General features: G+C 31.6%; 1 protein-coding gene across 1 annotated transcript; it reads right to left on the bottom strand.

The window, feature by feature from the left end:
• Positions 1–11,924: 11,924 nt before the first annotated feature.
• On the bottom strand, positions 11,925–20,230 carry LOC126974469 (DDRGK domain-containing protein 1). The gene is made up of 6 exons (XM_050821978.1): positions 19,861–20,230; positions 19,692–19,784; positions 18,466–18,578; positions 17,885–18,016; positions 13,941–14,117; positions 11,925–12,831 (listed from the first exon to the last, which is right to left on the bottom strand). The coding sequence occupies exons 1-6, from the start codon at positions 19,952–19,954 to the stop codon at positions 12,568–12,570; spliced, it is 873 nt and encodes a 290-aa protein (XP_050677935.1). The 5' UTR covers positions 19,955–20,230; the 3' UTR covers positions 11,925–12,567.
• Between the last annotated feature and the right edge of the window lie 186 nt (positions 20,231–20,416).

The following is a 20,416-nucleotide window of genomic DNA, read 5'->3' as shown; positions in this document are numbered from 1 at the left end:
TATATCGGCAATCGGTTTGCCGCGTAAACATTATTTTTAATACTGGGATCGATTTTGTTCAAATAATTCTGTATCTCGATTGTATTCATATTAGTTGAGAACAGGGTCTTGTCAGTTGCGAGGATTGAATAGTTATGTGGATCATAATAACATAAGCACTCAATAAATAAGGCTTTAATGTATTTAAAACTTATATGGTTACAATAAAACAAAATATCATTACAAGCGATTCAAATATAAATCTATGAACATTTGATGAAATTATATTTTCATCAATTTTATTATAATATAAAAGCTGATTGAAAACGAACTTTGTACCTACATACTTACGTAGTCATTAGTACAATCTGGAAATGTTGACTCCATTAAACTATCAATAATTGAACTTATCATTTAAGTGCCATTATGTTTCACCACAATATTTAAAAACCAGTACTAATCATAAACAAATTTACTTTTACGATATTTTAGTATAAAATGCTAGAACTGTTCAGAAAAATAATCATTGAAGTGGTGTATTCAGTCAAATTATTATATATTTTGTGTGTTGTGTAATTGTTGAGTGATTTGCTGCAATGGAGGTAAGTTTTATCTATTATTCACTTTGAAATTAAAAAGTAATATCATTTGTTATATTAAGATATGTATGTATAATACTATTCTAAAGCAGTCTTATTGTTGTTGTAGAATGCATTCAACCCAACAATGGAAGAAACTACATATAAAACATTTTACTATCCATTATCTGAAGATAGTCAGGATTCATTAAAAGTTCCTCAACTTAAATCCTTGAAGAGGGCCAGCTCAAATGAAAATATAGATGCATTATTCGAAGTGAAAAAAACAAAACAAAAGAAAATATCATCATCAATATCCAGAGCACATGAGAATGGAAGTATTTACATTACAACTAATGCAGATGACGGAAGAAATGCATCACATTTGGTTAAAATAGAAATCTATGATCTCAATAAAATAAAAAACACGCCTGCACAAGAACAATGGAAATACGCTGATTATAGATTAAAATATTATACAATCGACAATAATGAAAGTTATAAGGACATAAAAAAGATTTTATACAATGTTACGAAGAAAATTTTAGAAACAGAAAATTATAAGAAATATAATTTTAACAATAAGTAGGTAGCTATGAAGAAATACATAAATATTAGTTCAGTTTAGTTATTAGTTTATTTATTCTCTTATACAAATAATATTATTATATTCTCATCATTTGGAAAATTAAATATAACGATATGGAACTCTGCTTTGTATGTAATGAGGTTGAAAAAATGATCAAGTGAGTTATTTTCTTTGTAAATTATTTAGTATTATATTATTGATGAAATGTGGCTAATATCATTCACTTATGTTGTAGTCAACCTGTTCTACAAAGTGGAGGAGGTTTTAAGAGAAGAAGTGCAGTATTACAAGGCAGTGAAGACAATGATACAAGTACAAAGAGAGGAAGACAAGGGGAACCATCCACATCATCGGGGCTCACCAGTGTGAACGATGAAATGGTGAACTGTTCTTTATGTCAAATCTTAATACGGAAAAGATATTATGCAAATCATCTTAGAAGTAACCTCCATAAGAATAACGTAATGCAATTACATAGTACTTTAAAAAATGTCACAGTACACGAATCGGCTTTTGGTAATAGAATTATCTCATATAAAATAAAGAGTAAATCCAACCAATTACAAACATTCGAAACACCAGAAATGTTTTTGAATTCTATTAAAAATGAAATTATTTCACTATTTGAGGAATCTGTTCGATTGCTTACAATTTTTAAAGTTAATTTTATTCTGCACGCTAATTTTGTTCAAGAAACAAAAAATATTTCTAATGAATTTGAATTTCAAACATGTAGTTATACTATAATGCAGGGTGAGGATTTAAATTTTTTCTTTTCGTCCTTATGTGATATGTTGATGACTAAAATTAGCACATTTGAGAAAAAAGATAGTGGTTGGAGTCTTAAGAAAATAAATGCATTAGACATGAATATAAACAAATTCAATCCATTACGTGGAAAATCATATATTGAATTACCTAAAGAAATCAAATTAAAAAAAAGTGTTATAAATGTACAAAACTCGGATGATTTATGCTTTAAATGGGCTTTGCTTTCTGCATTATATCCAGTTACTAAGAACTCTCAGAGAGTTTCATCTTACAGTAAATATTCAAATAAATTAAATTTTGACGGAGTTACGTTTCCTGTTAAAATGACAGATATACAGAAAGTAGAAAGGTTAAATAATTTAAGTGTAAATGTTTTTGGTCTTGAATACAATTGTAAAAAGAAAGTACATGAATTAGTTGGTCCATTGTATTTAACAAAATCACGGAAAATTGTTCATATCAATTTATTATTTATTTCGCACGGAACAATTAATCATTTTTGCTACATTAAAAACCTATCGCGTTTAGTAAGTGGTCAAATTTCAAACCATGAACATGCAATCTACATCTGTGACGGTTGTCTTTTACACTTCTCAACAAATGATAAGTTATCAGCTCATCAATTGAATGATTGTTGTCATATTAAAGTGGAATTGCCTAATACAGAAAAAACTTTAAAAGATTGGTTTGAACAACCAATTTCAAACAATGTCTTAAAATTTGATAAATTTAATAAGATGTTACAAATACCCTTTGTTATATACGCGGATTTTGAAGCTTTCCTTAATCCAATTCAGACATGCTTTAACGATCCATCAAAACCTTATACAACTAATGTTCACAAACACGAAGTTTATAGTTTTGGGTACTATATTAAATGTTCATATGATGATAGTTTATCAAAATATGAAACATATAGTGGTCCTCATTGTACTCATGTCTTTATGAATCAGTTGTATAAAGATTTAGAAGTGATTTGCACAAAAAATTATTTTGTCATAAGTCCAAAACCTTTGACTTCCAATGATAATGAAATTATTTCACAGTGTAAAGACTGCTTTATATGTCAATCTAATTTAAATGGTGAATGTGCATTATACTTTGACTCGCATACAGGACATTTTAGAGGAGTTGCACACGAAGTATGTAAGACAAAGTTTAGAATCCCCTATCACATTCCAGTTTTTTTACACAATCTTAGTCAATATGACTCTCATTTTATTGTTCATGCATTAAATTCTATTGAAGGGGAAATTGATATTATTCCACAAACGAAAGAAAAGTACATTTCTTTCACAAAAACGATAAAATTAAATAATCATAAAATTCAATTGAGATTCGTTGATTCGTTTAAATTTTTACCTTGTAGTTTAGACAAACTTGTTCAAAATTTGAAGGAAGAACAATTTCAAACATTAAAATATAATTTTCCAAATAAAAATGATTTTTTACGTCTTAGAAAAAAAGGAATTTATCCATATGAATTTATGTCATCACATGATTCCTTAAAACTTTCAGCACTCCCTAGTCGCGATAAATTTTACAATACATTAACCGACACACATATTTCCGATGAAGATTATGAACATGCCAAGGATGTTTGGCAACACTTTCATTGTCAAAATATGTCAGATTATTCTGATTTATATCTTAAAACCGATGTTTTACTTTTAACAGATGTGTTTGAAAATTTCCGAGCCTTATGTTTGCAAACATATGGTCTAGATCCAGCTCATTATTATACAGCACCTGGGTTAAGTTGGGATGCTATGTTAAAATGCACAAAAATTAAATTAGAATTACTTCAAGACTTTGAACAAATAGCTTTTATTAGATCGGGCATTCGAGGAGGTGTATCTCAATGTAGCAATCGTTATGCCAAAGCTAATAACAAATATATGCGAGAATATGATAAAGACACACCAAACTCATTTTTAACTTATCTTGATGCTAATAACCTTTACGGATGGGCCATGTCTCAATTCCTTCCTACAGGAGGTTTTGAGTGGGTAGATGTCACAACTAATTTTGATGTCCCTGATGATTATGAATATGGTTTTATATTGGAAGTAGATCTAGAATATCCTATTGAACTGCATGATTTACATTCTGACCTACCCTTATGTCCCGAGAATATATGTATTGGTAATACAAAAGACATAAAATTAGTTCCAAACCTTCGTAATAAAATTAAATATGTGATTCACTACAGAAATTTAAAGCAATGTCTGACAATGGGTTTAAAATTACAAAAAATTCATAGAATTTTAAAATTCAAACAATGCGCATGGTTACAATATTATATATATTTAAATACAAGCATGCGTAAACTAGCCACATCTGATTTCGAAAAAGATTTTTATAAATTAATGAATAACTCAGTGTTTGGAAAAACAATGGAAAATATCGAAAAAAGAGTAAATGTAAAATTATTGAGTCATTGGGAAAATCAGGGTAAAATTCTAGGCGCACAAGATTTAATTGCTAAGCCAGAATTCCATAGTTTATCTATTTTTAATGAAAATTTGGTTGCAGTTCAATTACGAAAGACGAAATTGTTCCATAATAAACCTATTTATTTGGGATTTTGTATATTGGATATTTCTAAAACTCTAATGTACGACTTTCACTATAACTATATGTTTAAAAAGTTTCAAAACAAATTAAAATTATTGTACACAGATACTGATAGTTTAATATATCAAATTTTTACAGATGATTTTTACAGAGATATAAAACCTGATTTACATTTGCGTTTCGATACATCTGACTATACAGAAAAAAATATATTTGGCTATCCAAAACTCAATAAAAAGAAGTTAGGCTACTTTAAAGATGAAAACAATGGTAACATATTTAATGAATTTGTAGGACTTAGATCTAAAATGTATGCATTAGATGTTGAGGGAAAATTCACAGCTAAAGCTAAGGGGGTTAATAAAAGTGTTACTAAGAATATGAAAATGGAAAATTATAAGACTTGCTTATTTGAAAATAAGAACGAATATTGTTCAATGCTTAGATTTAAGTCAATAAAGCATAATATTTTTACTCAAAGAATAAATAAATCTAGTCTGTCATTTAATGATACCAAACGGTACATTTTACCAAATAATATTGATACCTTAGCTTGGGGTCATCATAAAATAGAATAAATATTATATTAAATTTTAAGAATAAATTATTATAGTTTTAAAAAACCAAATGAGAGATTATTGTATTTAGATGTATAAGTTGCGGAGTAAAACATGATGTACTGTATATTGTTTCAATTATAGATTTTTCTGTTTAAATAAATGATGGTTTAATAACAGATTGTTTCATTACTATACTAAACCTTAACACACATAGACGTAGTAGATAATGCATCATTTCAATCATCCATTCACTGCAATAGTTGCTGGTCCAAGTGGATGTGGAAAATCAGTTTTCGTAAATAATTTTATAAAATTTTTGAATGATATCTGTGATGCAAATTTTACCCAAATCACCTGGTGCTTTGATGAAATGCAGCCTTTATATAATCTCAACCACATTAATTATCTTCAAGGTTTACCTGATTTATCTATGTTTGACAGAAAAAATCCTCAACTTGTAATAATTGATGACCTGATGAGGGAATCAGATGGTCGTATTGTTGATATATTCACGAAAGGAAGTCATCATAGAAACTTAAGTGTGTTTTATTTATCTCAAAATTTGTTTCATCAAGGTAAAGGACAAAGAGATATATCACTCAACTCAAGTTATATAATATATTTCAAAAATCCTCGAGATAAAACCCAAATTCGATACTTATCTCGTCAAGTATTCCCTGAAAATCCGAAATATTTGGAAGATTCTTACAGAGATGCTACCAATGAAGCTCATGGTTATTTAATGATTGATTTGAAACAAGAAACAAATGAATTGTGTCGCGTTAAGACAAAGATATTTCCATCCGATGGATATTGCACTGTTTATGTACCCACAAAAGGGTTTAAATATGGTAAGAATCAAGAAATTTCGATCATTTATAAATGATGCATAGACGTTTAAAGACGCATAAAGATTTGTTAATTGCTCTACATAAACTGAAGCCAAAATATCAAAAAGCTTTATTAAAATCATGTAACAAAACAGAAATAAATTACATTTGTGAATGTATTCATAACGTACTGCGGGGTAACGTTGAATTGGCCGAGAAAGAAAAATCTAAATTAAAGAAATATAAAAATATTCTTCGAAAATTGGTAAGAAAAGGTACGAATAAAATTAGAAAAAATATAATTGTACAAAAAGGAGGTTCATTTCTACCGATAATATTGGGTTCTATTCTAAGTGGGTTGATTAATTCATTTATTTAAGAAAATGGATAATGCTAAAAAAATGTTACTTATTGAACCATCATTATTGGAGAAGTTAAAACAACACAAAGAAAATGATACGCCAAGATCTCGATTAGATACTGATATGCAAAATATCTTACGCAGTGACATAGAAGATCGAAAGAAATGTATTTTATATTTGCAAACCCTTCAAAGATATCTAAACTTCGTCAAAGAGGATCGACAACCATACCACATACCACTTATAAATGATAATGATTCATATATTGGTTTTAATCAAGGTCATAATGAAATCGATACTGATTATATAAATCATGATGTGAATAAAATAAATGTAGTTCCTTCTCAAACATCAGTGGAGGTTAACAAAAATATTGGGGAAATATACACGAGCTCTGAAATACTGAAACTAATACCGAAAACATATGCTAAAAAAGGTGAACTTTTACTAAATTTGATTTCCTTGAATAAAAATAAAATAAGCTGGGATGAATCTGGTACCGTGATTATAGATAATGAAAAAATACCTGGGAGTAATATTGTGGACTTGGTGAGTGATACCTTGAGAGCTCTTCAGAAAAGTGAACCTATAGGTTGGGAAAAATTCGCAACAACTTTAAAGGAAATAAAAGTACCACTCACTTATATCGGGAACCCAAAGCGAGTGGATTTTATAAACCATTTGCAATTAAAAGAGGTTGAATCTAAATCAGTACCTGACGAAGAATTTTCTACACCAACAAGTAATAAGTACACAGGGAAACTAAAAAAAAGATCGGACTGGGAAAAATGGACCCCATATTAGAAATAAATAAAATTTATTATGATGCATCACATCCTGCTGGCTACAGCACTATTGATAAATTGTCAAAAGCAATGAAGGGTAAAATGGACAGAAATAGTGTCTTAAAGTGGTTACAATCACAAGAAACATATACATTACATAAACCTGTTCAAAGAAAATTTTCTCGTAACAGATATATTTTGTCTAATATTAATGAGTTATGGCAGGCCGATTTAAGTGATATGAGATCTTATTCTGAATATAATGATGGTTTCAAATACATACTTTGTGTTATTGATGTCTTTAGTAAATATGCGTATGTTCGAGCAATGAAAAAGAAAAACTCTGAAACAGTTAAGGAATGCTTTGAAAGTATTTTTGCTGAAGCTAATACTACACCTACACATATACAGTCTGACAAAGGAACTGAATTTGTTTCCAAATATGTACAAAAATATTTTAAATTAAAAAACATAAATTATTATACAACCAATAATCCAGATATTAAAGCAAGTATTGTCGAAAGATTTCAGAGAACTCTTAAAACGAAAATGTGGCGCTATTTTACACACAAAAATACTCATAAATACATTGATGTTTTACAAGATCTAGTGCATTCATATAATCATAGTTTTCATTCTAGTATAAAAATGTGTCCATGTGATGTTAATAATACAAATATAATGAGTGTATGGCAAAATTTATATGATAGAGAAAGTAAGATAAAAACATCAATTAGTACGGTGAATCCAAGAATTCACGTTGGAGATTATGTTAGAATAACAAAACATAAACATATTTTCCAAAAAGGATATGAATCAAATTGGAGTGACGAAATATTCATTGTATCTACCATAATACACCGATCTCCGTTTGTAGTATTTACTTTAAAGGATTTAGAAGGCGAAGAGATAGTTGGTACTTTTTATGAAAAAGAGTTACAAAAAATCATATTCGACCCCACTACTAAATACAAAATAGATAAAATAATACGCTCTCGATATACCGGTAACAGAAAAGAATTGTTGGTGAAGTGGAGAGGTTATCCAAATAAATTTAATAGCTGGATATTAGCTTCTACTTTGAAAAAAATATGAATAAAGATAGTTTTTATTTAACTTTACTAAGCAATAGTTCTATGGATTATTTTCCTGATAATACAACAACATTATTTTCTACGAAACTGCCAAAACCAACAATACTAGAAGGTGAATGGAGGGTTGGAGTAGTAGAATTTCAGTACCCATGCACTATGTTCACCGTTCAAGAACATGAAAACATTATTTATATAACAAAGTTGATGCAAGTACCCAATGAAAGTAAACCGTCATATGTTTATTACAAGACACATATTCCAGCCACAAATTACGATAACATAAATCATATTTTGATGGCACTGAATAACACTCGAGAAAAAATTAAATTTAAGTGCGATGAGGTTTCAAGGATTGTAGTTGCTACGATAACGGATGAATCCATAAAATCTGTAACTCTATCACCTAAATTATGTCTTCAACTAGGGTTCGAACCAAACAGGAACCTCGTTGAAAAAAATTTTGGAAAGTGTCCAGCTAATTTGCATTTGGGTTTACCGTCTCAATTATTTGTTTATTGTGACATAGTGGAGCCTCAAATCGTTGGAGATGTTATGACACCCCTTTTACGAATAATACCATTGGACCCCTCAAAATACATATATGGAGCGTACAAAATGCACGTTTTCTCTCCTCCCCATTACCTACCTGTGATGCGTAGAGAATTTGATACAATTGAAATAGATATAAGAACAAGCACCGGTCAAAAGATACCATTCCAATTTGGAACAGTGTGCATTAAACTCCACTTTCAAAAATTATAATGTACGGCAAACGTGATAATATTTCATGTCCATATGAACACTATTATACTCACCAGGCCGGATCGGGTATCGGAGTTATTTATAAAGGAGCACCGTATCAAAGAGGTCATGGAATCGGAAGTTTTCTTGGGGGGCTGTTTAGATCTATTTTACCACTACTGTCTAGTGGTGTTCGAACTATTGGTAAAGAAGCATTAAGTACCGGTGTAGGTATATTATCAGATATGGTTAATGCACGCCCCATGGAAGATTCAATAAAAACTCGTCTAAAAGAAGTCAGCTCAAATTTGAAACGAAAAGCTGATGCTAAAATAGATAATATCAACATGTTTGGATCTGGGTATATAACAAAACGAAAACGTCGTTCTGCGATCATTCCATCATTGACTGCGAAAGCGAAAGCTATTAAGAAATTAAAATTGAATCAAAAACAAATCAAAGACATATTTACTGATTAAATATGTCATTTTTACATAGTCAGTCTTGTGAATGCATTAAGTCCGAATTGGATTTATTTGCATTACCATCAACTCAAACTAGCATTGAAAGTGGACTATGGATTCATTATAAGCCCATTTCATCACTTGCTGATGATGGACCAATAGAATTTCAAGTACCTGGGGCAGGTGATGACTATGTGGATTTATCCCATACTTTACTCCATATAAAAGCTAAAGTTTTGAATCAAGATTATACAAAACTGACAGTACCGACAGTTGTGGCCCCAGTTAATAATTGGTTACATACACTTTTCAGTCAACTTGATGTATATTTAAATCAAAAACTTGTATCGCCACCGAATAATACATATGCATATCGAGCTTATATTGAAACTCTATTGAATTATGCACCTGCTGCAAAAGAATCTCATCTCACTTGTGGTCTATGGTATGAAGATACAGCTGGAAAAATGGATGCAACTGATGAACAAAATAAAGGATTTATTAAAAGACAAGAATTGGCTAGTGAAAGCAAAGAAATAGAAATGATAGGACATTTACATGGAGATTTATTCAACCAAGAAAAATTTTTGATTAATGGCGTTGACATGTGCGTAAAGTTAGTTCGTTCTAGAGAAAATTTCAATCTCATGGCTTCATCAACTGACCATAAATTTAAAGTGTCTATTACAGATGCAACTCTTATTATTCGAAGAGCACGAATCAACCCAACTGTGCTACTTGCACATCAAAAAGTTTTATCATCTACCACAGCAAAATATCCAATCACGCGAGCAGAAGTCAAAGTTTTAACTATACCATCAGGCATTCAGGGGAAAACCCTTGATAACATATTCCTTGGTCAAATACCCAAAAGGTGTATAGTCGGTTTTGTGAATAATGCATCCTTTAATGGTAGTCTCACCAAAAACCCATTCAATTTCGAAAATTATGATATTAATACATTTTGTTTATACATAGATGGACAACAGATACCTTCAAAAGCCTTACAGCCATCGTTTGACAATAATATTTTTACTACGGTCTATCATACGTTATTCTCAGGAACAGGTATACATTTCCTAAATGAAGGCAATGGAGTATCAAGAGAGCAATATGCCAAAGGGTTTTGCTTGCTAGCCTTCGACTTAACACCCGATTTATCAGCAAATTCTTCAAGTCATTGGAATCTTATAAAACATGGTAGTGTAAGATTAGAAGTTCGTTTTGAATCAGCTCTTACACAAACAATTAACTGTATTGTTTATGCGGAATTCGATAATGTTATTGAAATTGATAAAAATCGTAATATTTCTGTAGATTACAGCAGTTAGAATATAATAATTAATGTTTGAATCGTTTGTATCCTTGTGTATTTTTTATGTTGATTAAATACTAGATTACCTTATAAATTTATATAATAAAAATATGTATATAAAATGATATTTTGTTTTATTATGGTGAAACATAATGGCACTTAAATGATAAGTTCAATTATTGATAGTTTAATGGAGTCAACATTTTCAGATTGTACTAATGACTACGTAAGTATGTAGGTACAAAGTTCGTTTTCAATCAGCTTTTATATTATAATAAAATTGATGAAAATATAATTTCATCAAATGTTCATAGATTTATATTTGAATCGCTTGTAATGATATTTTGTTTTATTGTAACCATATAAGTTTTAAATACATTAAAGCCTTATTTATTGAGTGCTTATGTTATTATGATCCACATAACTATTCAATCCTCGCAACTGACAAGACCCTGTTCTCAACTAATATGAATACAATCGAGATACAGAATTATTTGAACAAAATCGATCCCAGTATTAAAAATAATGTTTACGCGGCAAACCGATTGCCGATATATGTTGTAACGCCCTGTTATATTGTCAGCAATTTAGATAGTGATAATAAGCCAGGCACTCACTGGGTTGCAATACACATTGATGAGCAGGGTATTGGACAATACTTCGATTCATATGGTCGTCCACCTCAGGGATTCCAGCTGATGTTTTTACAAAGGAATTGCAGAATGTATAACTACAATACTGCAAGAGTACAGAATGAATATACCGCAGTGTGTGGCGAGTACTGCATAATGTATCTATACTTTAAGTTTAATAAGAAGAGTTTGAATGATTTCATCAAATATTTTGAAAATGATACAATCTGCAATGATGTTTTATTATATACTTTATTTAAATCATGTTTTAAAAATAAATAATAAATACAGAAACTGTCTTTTTAATCGTAGTAACGAATGTGATAGAGGTAATTAGTAAATTACCTGTATCACGTTCATGGAAATTTAGACATTGAGTCGCTCACCAATCATTAGCTAAATGACCAGTGATTATTAATGATTATGGATCTGTTTAATTTAAAAAGCTAACTTTGAAACTATAAGAGATATCGAAAAACGGATCAGCGCAATCGCTCGGAAATACATCAAAACCCCCAGTTTGACACCAAACTTCTTTTTTTTTTTTTTTAGTAGGCATCACGAGCAAGTGAGCCAGAATCGAGGAGCCAGAACCGGCGAATCCCTACTACTGTGAGCCAGAACCGGCGAATCCCTACTACTAATGGATCAAGTGGAGAGGAGATGCCTCATTTTTCTATGGAATATGGCGGAGAAGCGTATGGGCGGGCGTGATGACGTTTTCCTTTCGTAAACATTACTTGACTGATTTAGCTTTGGTGGAAATAACCTGATAGCTTCGCGTCTTGTTTCCTCTCCCCTTTGGTGGACACCGGGCCTTAATCATCAGCTCATTAAGTGTTATAAACATAAATTATTATTTTGTATGTGACATCAACTATATAAACCGACTTCTCAATGCAATTCAAACAACCAATGGTCCTGGTATATTCTTAACTTCTGTATATAATACATAAGATGTATTTTCCTAACTAGTCTGATATCATTATAAGGTTGATAGTATGTTATATTCTGAGATAATTTATACATCTAGAGCTCTTGCTGTGAGGCAACACATGAAAACAGGCCAGGTTTATTACTTTATTGTGCATGACAGCTACGTCTTAAACTCGCAAGACATCAGTCACTTTGTTTTTTGTGTGTGTGTTGCTGAAAATAGATGTTAAAAGCTCACGGTTAATTTTTCGACTTGTTCACAGCTGTCACATTCTATCTAGATACTAGACATATAAATTATCTAAGGTTACATTATTTTATCACATGAAATATGACAGTTGCAATACTGGAAATTTATGACAAAACAGATACAGGATTTAAATTTATTAATTGATTACTACTCTCCGCTAGTTCTGTAATTGATACTCTTCCCCTTTGCTTGATAAACTTCGCCACAGCTTCTAATTCACTTTGGGCTATATAAATAAACTTTCCACGGTCATCAATAACACCAGTTAATGATCCTGATGCAGTCAACTCGTTAATCCGGTCAATGGCTGCCTGAGTTTTAAGTTTAAATTGAGCAGCTAAATCTTCAAGTAGTACAACTTTTTGTGTCTGAAATAAAGATAAACAAAAAGTAAGTGAAGATTTTACGAAAGAATAAGGGGTTATTTGTAGTTTGACACCCCTCATTGAGCGATAGAATAATGTAAGCATAGTGTTTACAGTAGGTGTATGAGCTGTTTGTTGTTTAAATGTATCTAAAACATATTGACTTGGAAACATGGCATTGGATGAATAGCACACATCCAAATGGTGCAGTTAGTAAAGAGTTGTGGCAAAACAACAAACAAAACACATATTGATGTGGCATTGCTACATGATGGTGTAATAGATGGAGCCATTCACAGAACCAGACCTCAACTTATTCAAGCTGAAACCGAGTTTCGGTGAAAATCAAGTAAAAACGATCACTACAAGGTGGTGTACCAAGAATTCTGGCAGCATTTCTGCATAGCTTAGCTGCTCTAATCTGTTAGTTGAAGTAGCGGCCAGTGTTAAATTAATCAAGTGTTAACTTTAAATACTGTATACCTTTGTATAAACAGTAATTACCTATTCTATAACCTCTAAACAAATCTAGGCTGACTTACATTGTGGCAGTGAGGTGTTAAGTCTTCTCTCACTCTATCAATAACACATTATCTATAGCCAAGGTACCATTGTGATCTTGTATTCTAACACTATTGGTAATAAAGTACTAATGTAATCTACTGTTGGACAATGATATTATATATTAGATTCTTAACAGTGAAACTTTATAAATATTCCTGTACTTCCCTGGGGTATAAAATAATAGAGAAGACCCAGGCCCAAGTCTTTCATAAGAGGTGGGAGGTTTCATTGCACAGGATGCCGTATAAGCGCCTTCTTCTGCCGTGAAGCAGTAATGTGTTTTGCTCTGAAGAGCTCTGAGAAGCCATAGCTAGTGAAATTTCTAGGCACATGAGACTAAACCTTCATTTTCAAGGTGACAAGGGCAATTCTACCCACTGCCGCTCACAATTTTTGATATTTCAAGAATCCTGAGTGGCACTGCATTGTAATGGGAACGGCGAGTCAATTACCATCAGCTGAACGACCTGCTCGTCTTATCCCTCATTCATTATCATAAAAAAAATATCCCCTTTCTTCCAGCTAACAAACTATGATATTAGACTTGCCTTAATAAATTCAATAAAGTCTCTTAGCAGATTGTCCGCATCTGCCTCTTCATTTTCATCAAAGCCCTCTCCCTCAACGGAGAATGCTGCCTTCATTGCTTCATATTCTTCCTGCTCACGTATTTTTCTTTCTTCTTCTGCCTTCCGTTCAGCTTCTTCAGCTTTACGCTCCTCTTCCTAATAATTTTAAGTTTGAGTTCGGCTTATACTACAATTTCATTCATTATGATCCAGATATTAAATATATAATAATCTGATAGTTAAACAATGACCTGAGTTTAATTGCAATTTAAAAGTGAAATTATTACTAGGTTGCTTACATTGACATAACACTGTTTGAAATACAATTATTTTACTCTGGGAGTGCTATATCACCATGGGCTTGGCTACTTACACCCATGTTCCACCAAATTTTTTGCACATTCAAGATCCAATATCTTTACCTAAGGAAACAGGGTAAATGTAAAAAAGAAAAACTGAAACTTTACCTCACAGAGCAAATCATTCTAATCATAATAGCATCTTGTCAGCAAAAAGTAAGTCAATCATAAGCTATCTGTTATGTAACTTCATTTGTTGGTGGTATTTACCCAGCAATGTTCACTTACAAAACAAAAATAATCCAATATATAAAATTCTCTAACTAAAACTCCTTCGAAACAGCTTGACCGATTCTCATGAATCATTTTGAGTGCATATTGGGTAGGTCTGATAATCGGACAACATCTATTTTTCATCCCCCTAAATGTTAAGGGTGGTCCAACCAATTTTTTTTTAATTTGATTATGAGTCAGCATTAAAAAATACATACAACTTCTAATTTTCATCCATCTACGATCAACAGTTACTTTTGTATCGCGATTTTAATATCAGCTATACAACGTTTGCTGGCTCAGCTAGTAATAGATAATTATACCTTGTGTCGAATAGAATTTGTATATAGAAACATAATAATAAGAATACTCATTAGTCAATCAGGTTAACACTGAGGGAATCAGAACAGTATCAAGTAACAGTGCTTTGGAAGACAAATAGTGTCAAATCGAAAGGCATGGAATACCCAGAAATGATAAGATTAATTAAAAAGATGAATTTCCAAGGAATTAAGTTGCATGATCAGTATTTTGTCCATCATTTTTCAGACAAAATTTTGTGTTTCTGGCTACTGTTTTCTATTCTCTGATTTTTGTAATAAAAAAAAATACGCATGTGCGACAAGAAAGTAGTGATAGGTACTTATTTAAACCTCCAGACACTCTTTGAATGTAGTTAGCGTAGTACTAAAATCAGCCCTAAAAATTAGAAATAAACTAAAGTTTAGTAAAACTTCAGAATACTATTTTTTTTATGAAAACAAAGGACAGGACGAGCAGGACGTTCAGCTGATGGTAATTGATACACCCTGCCCATTACAATGCAGTGCCGCTCAGGATTCTTGAAAATCCCCAAAACTTCTGATTTTCACTACAACTGCGCTCGCCACCTTGAGATGAGAAATAAGATGTTAAGTCTCATTTGCTCAGTAATTTCACTAGCTACGGCGCCCTTCAGATCGAAACGCAGTAATGCTTACACATTACTGCTACACGGCTGAAATAGGCGCCGTTGTGGTACCCATAATCTAGCCGGCATCCTGTGCAAAGGAGCCTTCCACTGGTAAAATGGATTTCTAATGAACGCACAGCGCGATTTTGGTTTAAACGCTTTCGTGATGGAAACTTTGATTTGAAGAACGAACCACGTGGAAGACCACCCACACAGGTGAATTGAAAGAGATGGTGGAAGCCGATCTGAGCCAAACTAACCAGGAATTAGCAGAATGGTTTAACGTTACTTTAACTCAAAATATTGACTCATTTGCGTCAAATCAATAAAAAAAAAAAAATGTGTGCATCATAATTTGACTGATCTGCAGAAAGAAACGCGTGTTGAAACTTGTGCTGCCTTGTTAAATCGATACAGAAATGAAGGAATATTGGATCGAATTGTGACATAAGATGAAAAGTGGATATTTTACAATAACCGCAACTTAAAAATGCAATGGCTGACCCCAGGTCAAACGCCGCAAGAGTGTCCGAAAGCAACGACCATTCAAATGATAATGGTAATGTTTTGGTCGTCTCAGCATTGTGTTATTCACTATAGCTTTCTCCGATCTGGTCAAGAAATAACGGCAGATGACTACTGTGCCAAACACCGAACAATGATAGAAAAACTAGCAATGAAACAGACCCGACTCATGAATCGATCTTCACCATTATTGCTCCATGATAACGCGAGACATACAGCACGAGAAACCGTTTTAAGCCTACAGGAACTGCAATTAGAAACCATTCGTCACCGTCGATCATCTACCATTATTTTCTTGATTTGGAAAATTTTCTACGTGATAGAAAGTTTTCATCTCAGGAGGCAGTACAAATGCTTTCACACAGTTCAGATCACCACAGTTCTATCGCAAAGGCATAAATGACCTTCCTATTACATGGCAGCAATGTATAGATTATAATGGTAATGAGTTTAATAAAATAATATGTTAAATAAAAAAAAACGTATTTATATTTTAGTATAAATCGGCTATTTCATATTTTGACCCCAAATATTAGGCTGAAAAGACGGTATCTTTTGATTGTGTTAATTTAGAAGCTTGATATTTTTACATCATCACGAGCGCTCAGATATATTAAAATTTGATGTTAATATATTTATCTACACCCATGCTTAAAAATCCTCTATTAATGATTCTGAAACAGTTAGCTTATTGCCAACATTAAAACACCCTATGTTCTAATAACCATCATCCAAACGAGTGTTGTAATGTTGTACTGAATTTCATAACAACACTCCTATGTTTTTTTTTCGATCCCTTCATGCGCAAAGAGTTTCAACAGACAGCCATGATTTTCAAAAAAATATTTTAGTTAGTCATTTTAGTTTACGCGCGTTCCACACAACCAGGACGTCGCGCGTCGTAAAAAAAGTAGGTTATCATTTTTCTTCGATAGTTTTATTGTTTTGTTTGCAAAAAATTAGCGATTCATTTTAAACGTTGCATAAGAACATTATATTCGAGTGAATTTTAATTATTGAACTATACAAAATGTAAATTACTCGTAAAATAAATAATTGTTTCATTAATACTTAGTTTATTTGTATATAATCAGTAATTGATGATATTAGGTTACTACTAGGACTGGTGTTTTAATGTTAGCAGTAAGCTGTTTCAGAATCTTTTAGAGGATTCATATTATGGGTGTAGATAAAGCCTTGTATGCAACTGTTGATAATTAGGTATTAAAACACTCATGTGATACTATTATCTATCACATATCCAAATCCCCATTCGTGTTTTAATACCCCTTATTACACAACAGTTGCATAAATAACTATTACATTCTGACATGGCTGTATGAGTTATCTTTTTCTTTAAAAGTATGGCAACATAAAATACAAACCGGCCAAGTGACAGTTGAACTCGCGTGGCGCGGGTTCCATACAATGACACATATTATATTGAGATAACCACTTTATTTTCAATTGATAGAATTTTTAAAGTTTTTCCTGTATCTACAAGCAATGAACTATATTTTTTTTTCAAAATGTTTGGCTCAGTAGTTCCAGATATCAGGGGGGAATGGTCAATTTTTTCTTCTTTCTTGAATAAAATCAAAACTATTTATTTTAGCCTTTTCATTTGATATATGACAATGTAAGGTTTAAAAGCCATATTTTTTTATTTTCCGTCGAAAATTAACTTTATTTAAAAGAATTTTCTTTGCACATCTGTGTTTGGGTCATATAATTACACTATCCTAACTCACCTGATTCAGCCCAGTAGGTTCAGAGCAAATTGGCTATGACAGACAGATGCCCAAGTGATCCTATAAGGATTCCGTTTTTTTCCAGGGAAAGATGTGAATATAGATATACTACAACTGAAATACCTGTTTCTTTTCTTCATTTTTCTTTCTCTCTTCTTCCTCCTCTTGTTCGCGTTTCTTTCTTACTTCTCTCATTTTCTCCTCAGCTTCTCGTGCCTTTTTCTTTTCCATTTTTGCTTCCAGCTTGGCCCTTTTCTAAAATATTAATAGATTACCTATAATTAGGATGATTTACATTGAAACAAGCTATAAGACCATGCAAAATAAACCATCTTATAAACAAAATAAGAGCCAGAACTTGGTGATAGAATAGTGTGGTGTACCACACTCTTGGTTTTGGTGCATCTAAAAAATCTAGTGCCCTGGGGCATTGCCCATTATGGAAGGTTAATTAAAACCAATAATTACCATGCAGAATAGCTCTTAATAATTAATATTATATTATTCTAATTTAATTTTATTAATATTATTGTGTTTCATAGTATTATATATCTGTAGGAATATAATATAAATTTATATGAAATAAATGAACACATTAAGAAAATAGATTGCCATTTCCTTACAATATATCATTGATAATGAATGCATTCTATTTACATAGGCATATTAATTAATATTCCTTATGATTGTGATAAATAAATAACCTTTGCTCCCATTTTGTCATCAAACTCAATTTGACTGGATTCACCCGTCTCATGTTCTTCTCCATCATCAACTATTTCAGGCTCTTCATCCAAAGGTACAGCATGCCTGGCAGCTGCAATAACAGATATCAATATTATTAAAATCTTTCATAACTCCACAAATATACTATGCTGAAACACATGGTTTACACACTAAAAAGTTTGGTAGTGTCTTAAGTCTAGAAGGTTACTCTTTATACCAAGTATCCCTGAAGTTTGAAAATACTGCTTCTCATAGAAGTGATAAATAAAGACACCTGTGTTCACATATATTGGCAAAAACATTTGTGGCTTATTTGGATTTTTTGGTGATTTGGGATGACTTGTACTGTAATGTGCCTAATTTTGCAGAAACTAACCTGCTACACAATACCATAACAAAAATGTGTTGTTGATATTTCTTCAAATGTCACTTTCCATAAGAATCTGTTTACAGATGGCCTTTTTATATTTTACAAATTTACTCTATAATAGAGTGACAATAATTATTGTCATACTCAATCCATAAAAGAAAGGGTTTTTAATATTATTCACAATTGTAAATTCTATTCTATTCTTCCTACTGTGGCTTCTGTGGAAGATATACCACAGATTTGCCAGAATCACGTTAATCACAATAAAACAATATGATGGGAGGTGACTTACCAACACATGAACATGATGTTGCTAATCCTTTGATAACTCAATTCCTATATTATATTATAATTTATATGTACCTTATAACACAAATAATAATATAAAAATCATTAAGAAGACACTAGTAAATATTTTTCAACCAATAAATGACCTCTAATAAATGATTTGTTAAATATTAATAAATGTTATTAAATACTACTAATAGTCAAACACACATATGATACAGTTGTGTCTGGTGAAATCATGAGGATGACTGTGACACAAAAATATAACTATTCTCCAACCAAAAAATAAAGGTTAAAGCTCTACAAGATCTAATGGAAGTACAGATAATGTTTGGGCAAATAACTGGATTTTGTTCAAAATTACCTATTTGTGAAAACTTAAGTACTAAGTCCGATTGATTGAGTTAAAGACAGATTGCATGAGAAATGATCTAAAACAAGTTTAGCTGAGCTTTTAACTAACTTAGCCTCTTGATTTGGCCATTGTGAAACTACACAAATTAAGTATTCATCCTCTCAACATAATATTTACTTATAATTTCTTACCATTTGCTCTCATCCTTGCTCGCTGTAATCTAACAGCTTGTAATCTCCCTGGAACACCATCTCTTTGGGCTACCGGTTTAGGTCTCGCACCACCTGGGCATGATATAATATATAGAATTCATGACTTTAGAGTGTAACTAAAATCATTTATTTTAATCTTTATTCATACTTTTTGTATTCATTTTGGTTGCACGTAGAAATGCTACTGATAAAATTAAAATAACTATGGCACTGATGATAGCAGCAATAATAAATGGATCCATCGTGAAATTATGTATCTTATACGTTACAGCTGAACTTCTAAGCCCCTTTGGATGTCTAAATTTGAGGAATACAGTAATGTGCTACTCAGGTGCAGTCTAATATTTGACCTGTTATGGACAGCAATATCTTAATATTCTGTCCTTCTCTTTTTATTATTATATAATTCTATAACGGAAATAAGAAAACAATGAGAGAAATAAGTGCTAATTATTGCATATAAAATTGTGAATTACAATATGTTTAATATTACAAATGTTTTCATAATATGACAACATAACTCATATGAGTTATGACACTTGACAGATCACTGCCCACTGGTTAGATGTTGTCACTTGTATTTTTTTTTAATAAGATTTTTATTGCCTTAAAACAAGATCTTTAAGCCGCCAATTAATGTTATCTATGATCTGGTCATACACATGACCATGTCTATGACCAGTTAATGAAGACTTGGCTGTATG

Source organism: Leptidea sinapis, chromosome 32 (genome assembly GCF_905404315.1).
Source record: "Leptidea sinapis chromosome 32, ilLepSina1.1, whole genome shotgun sequence".
NCBI classification, from domain to species: domain Eukaryota; kingdom Metazoa; phylum Arthropoda; class Insecta; order Lepidoptera; family Pieridae; genus Leptidea; species Leptidea sinapis.
This window is presented reverse-complemented; position numbering and strand designations above follow the sequence as displayed.

What these genes read in the sequence shown, in the direction of transcription:
- LOC126974469 (XM_050821978.1), bottom strand. Translation starts at nt 19,954, where the DNA reads ATGGATCCATTTATTATTGCTGCTATCATCAGTGCCATAGTTATTTTA. An exon ending in AGCAAGGATGAGAGCAAATG is followed by an intron (nt 18,579 to 19,691) that starts GTAAGAAATTAT and finishes CTGTTATTGCAG; the next exon opens with CTGCCAGGCATGCTGTACCT. An exon ending in ATGACAAAATGGGAGCAAAG is followed by an intron (nt 18,017 to 18,465) that starts GTTATTTATTTA and finishes TTAATATTTTAG; the next exon opens with AAAAGGGCCAAGCTGGAAGC.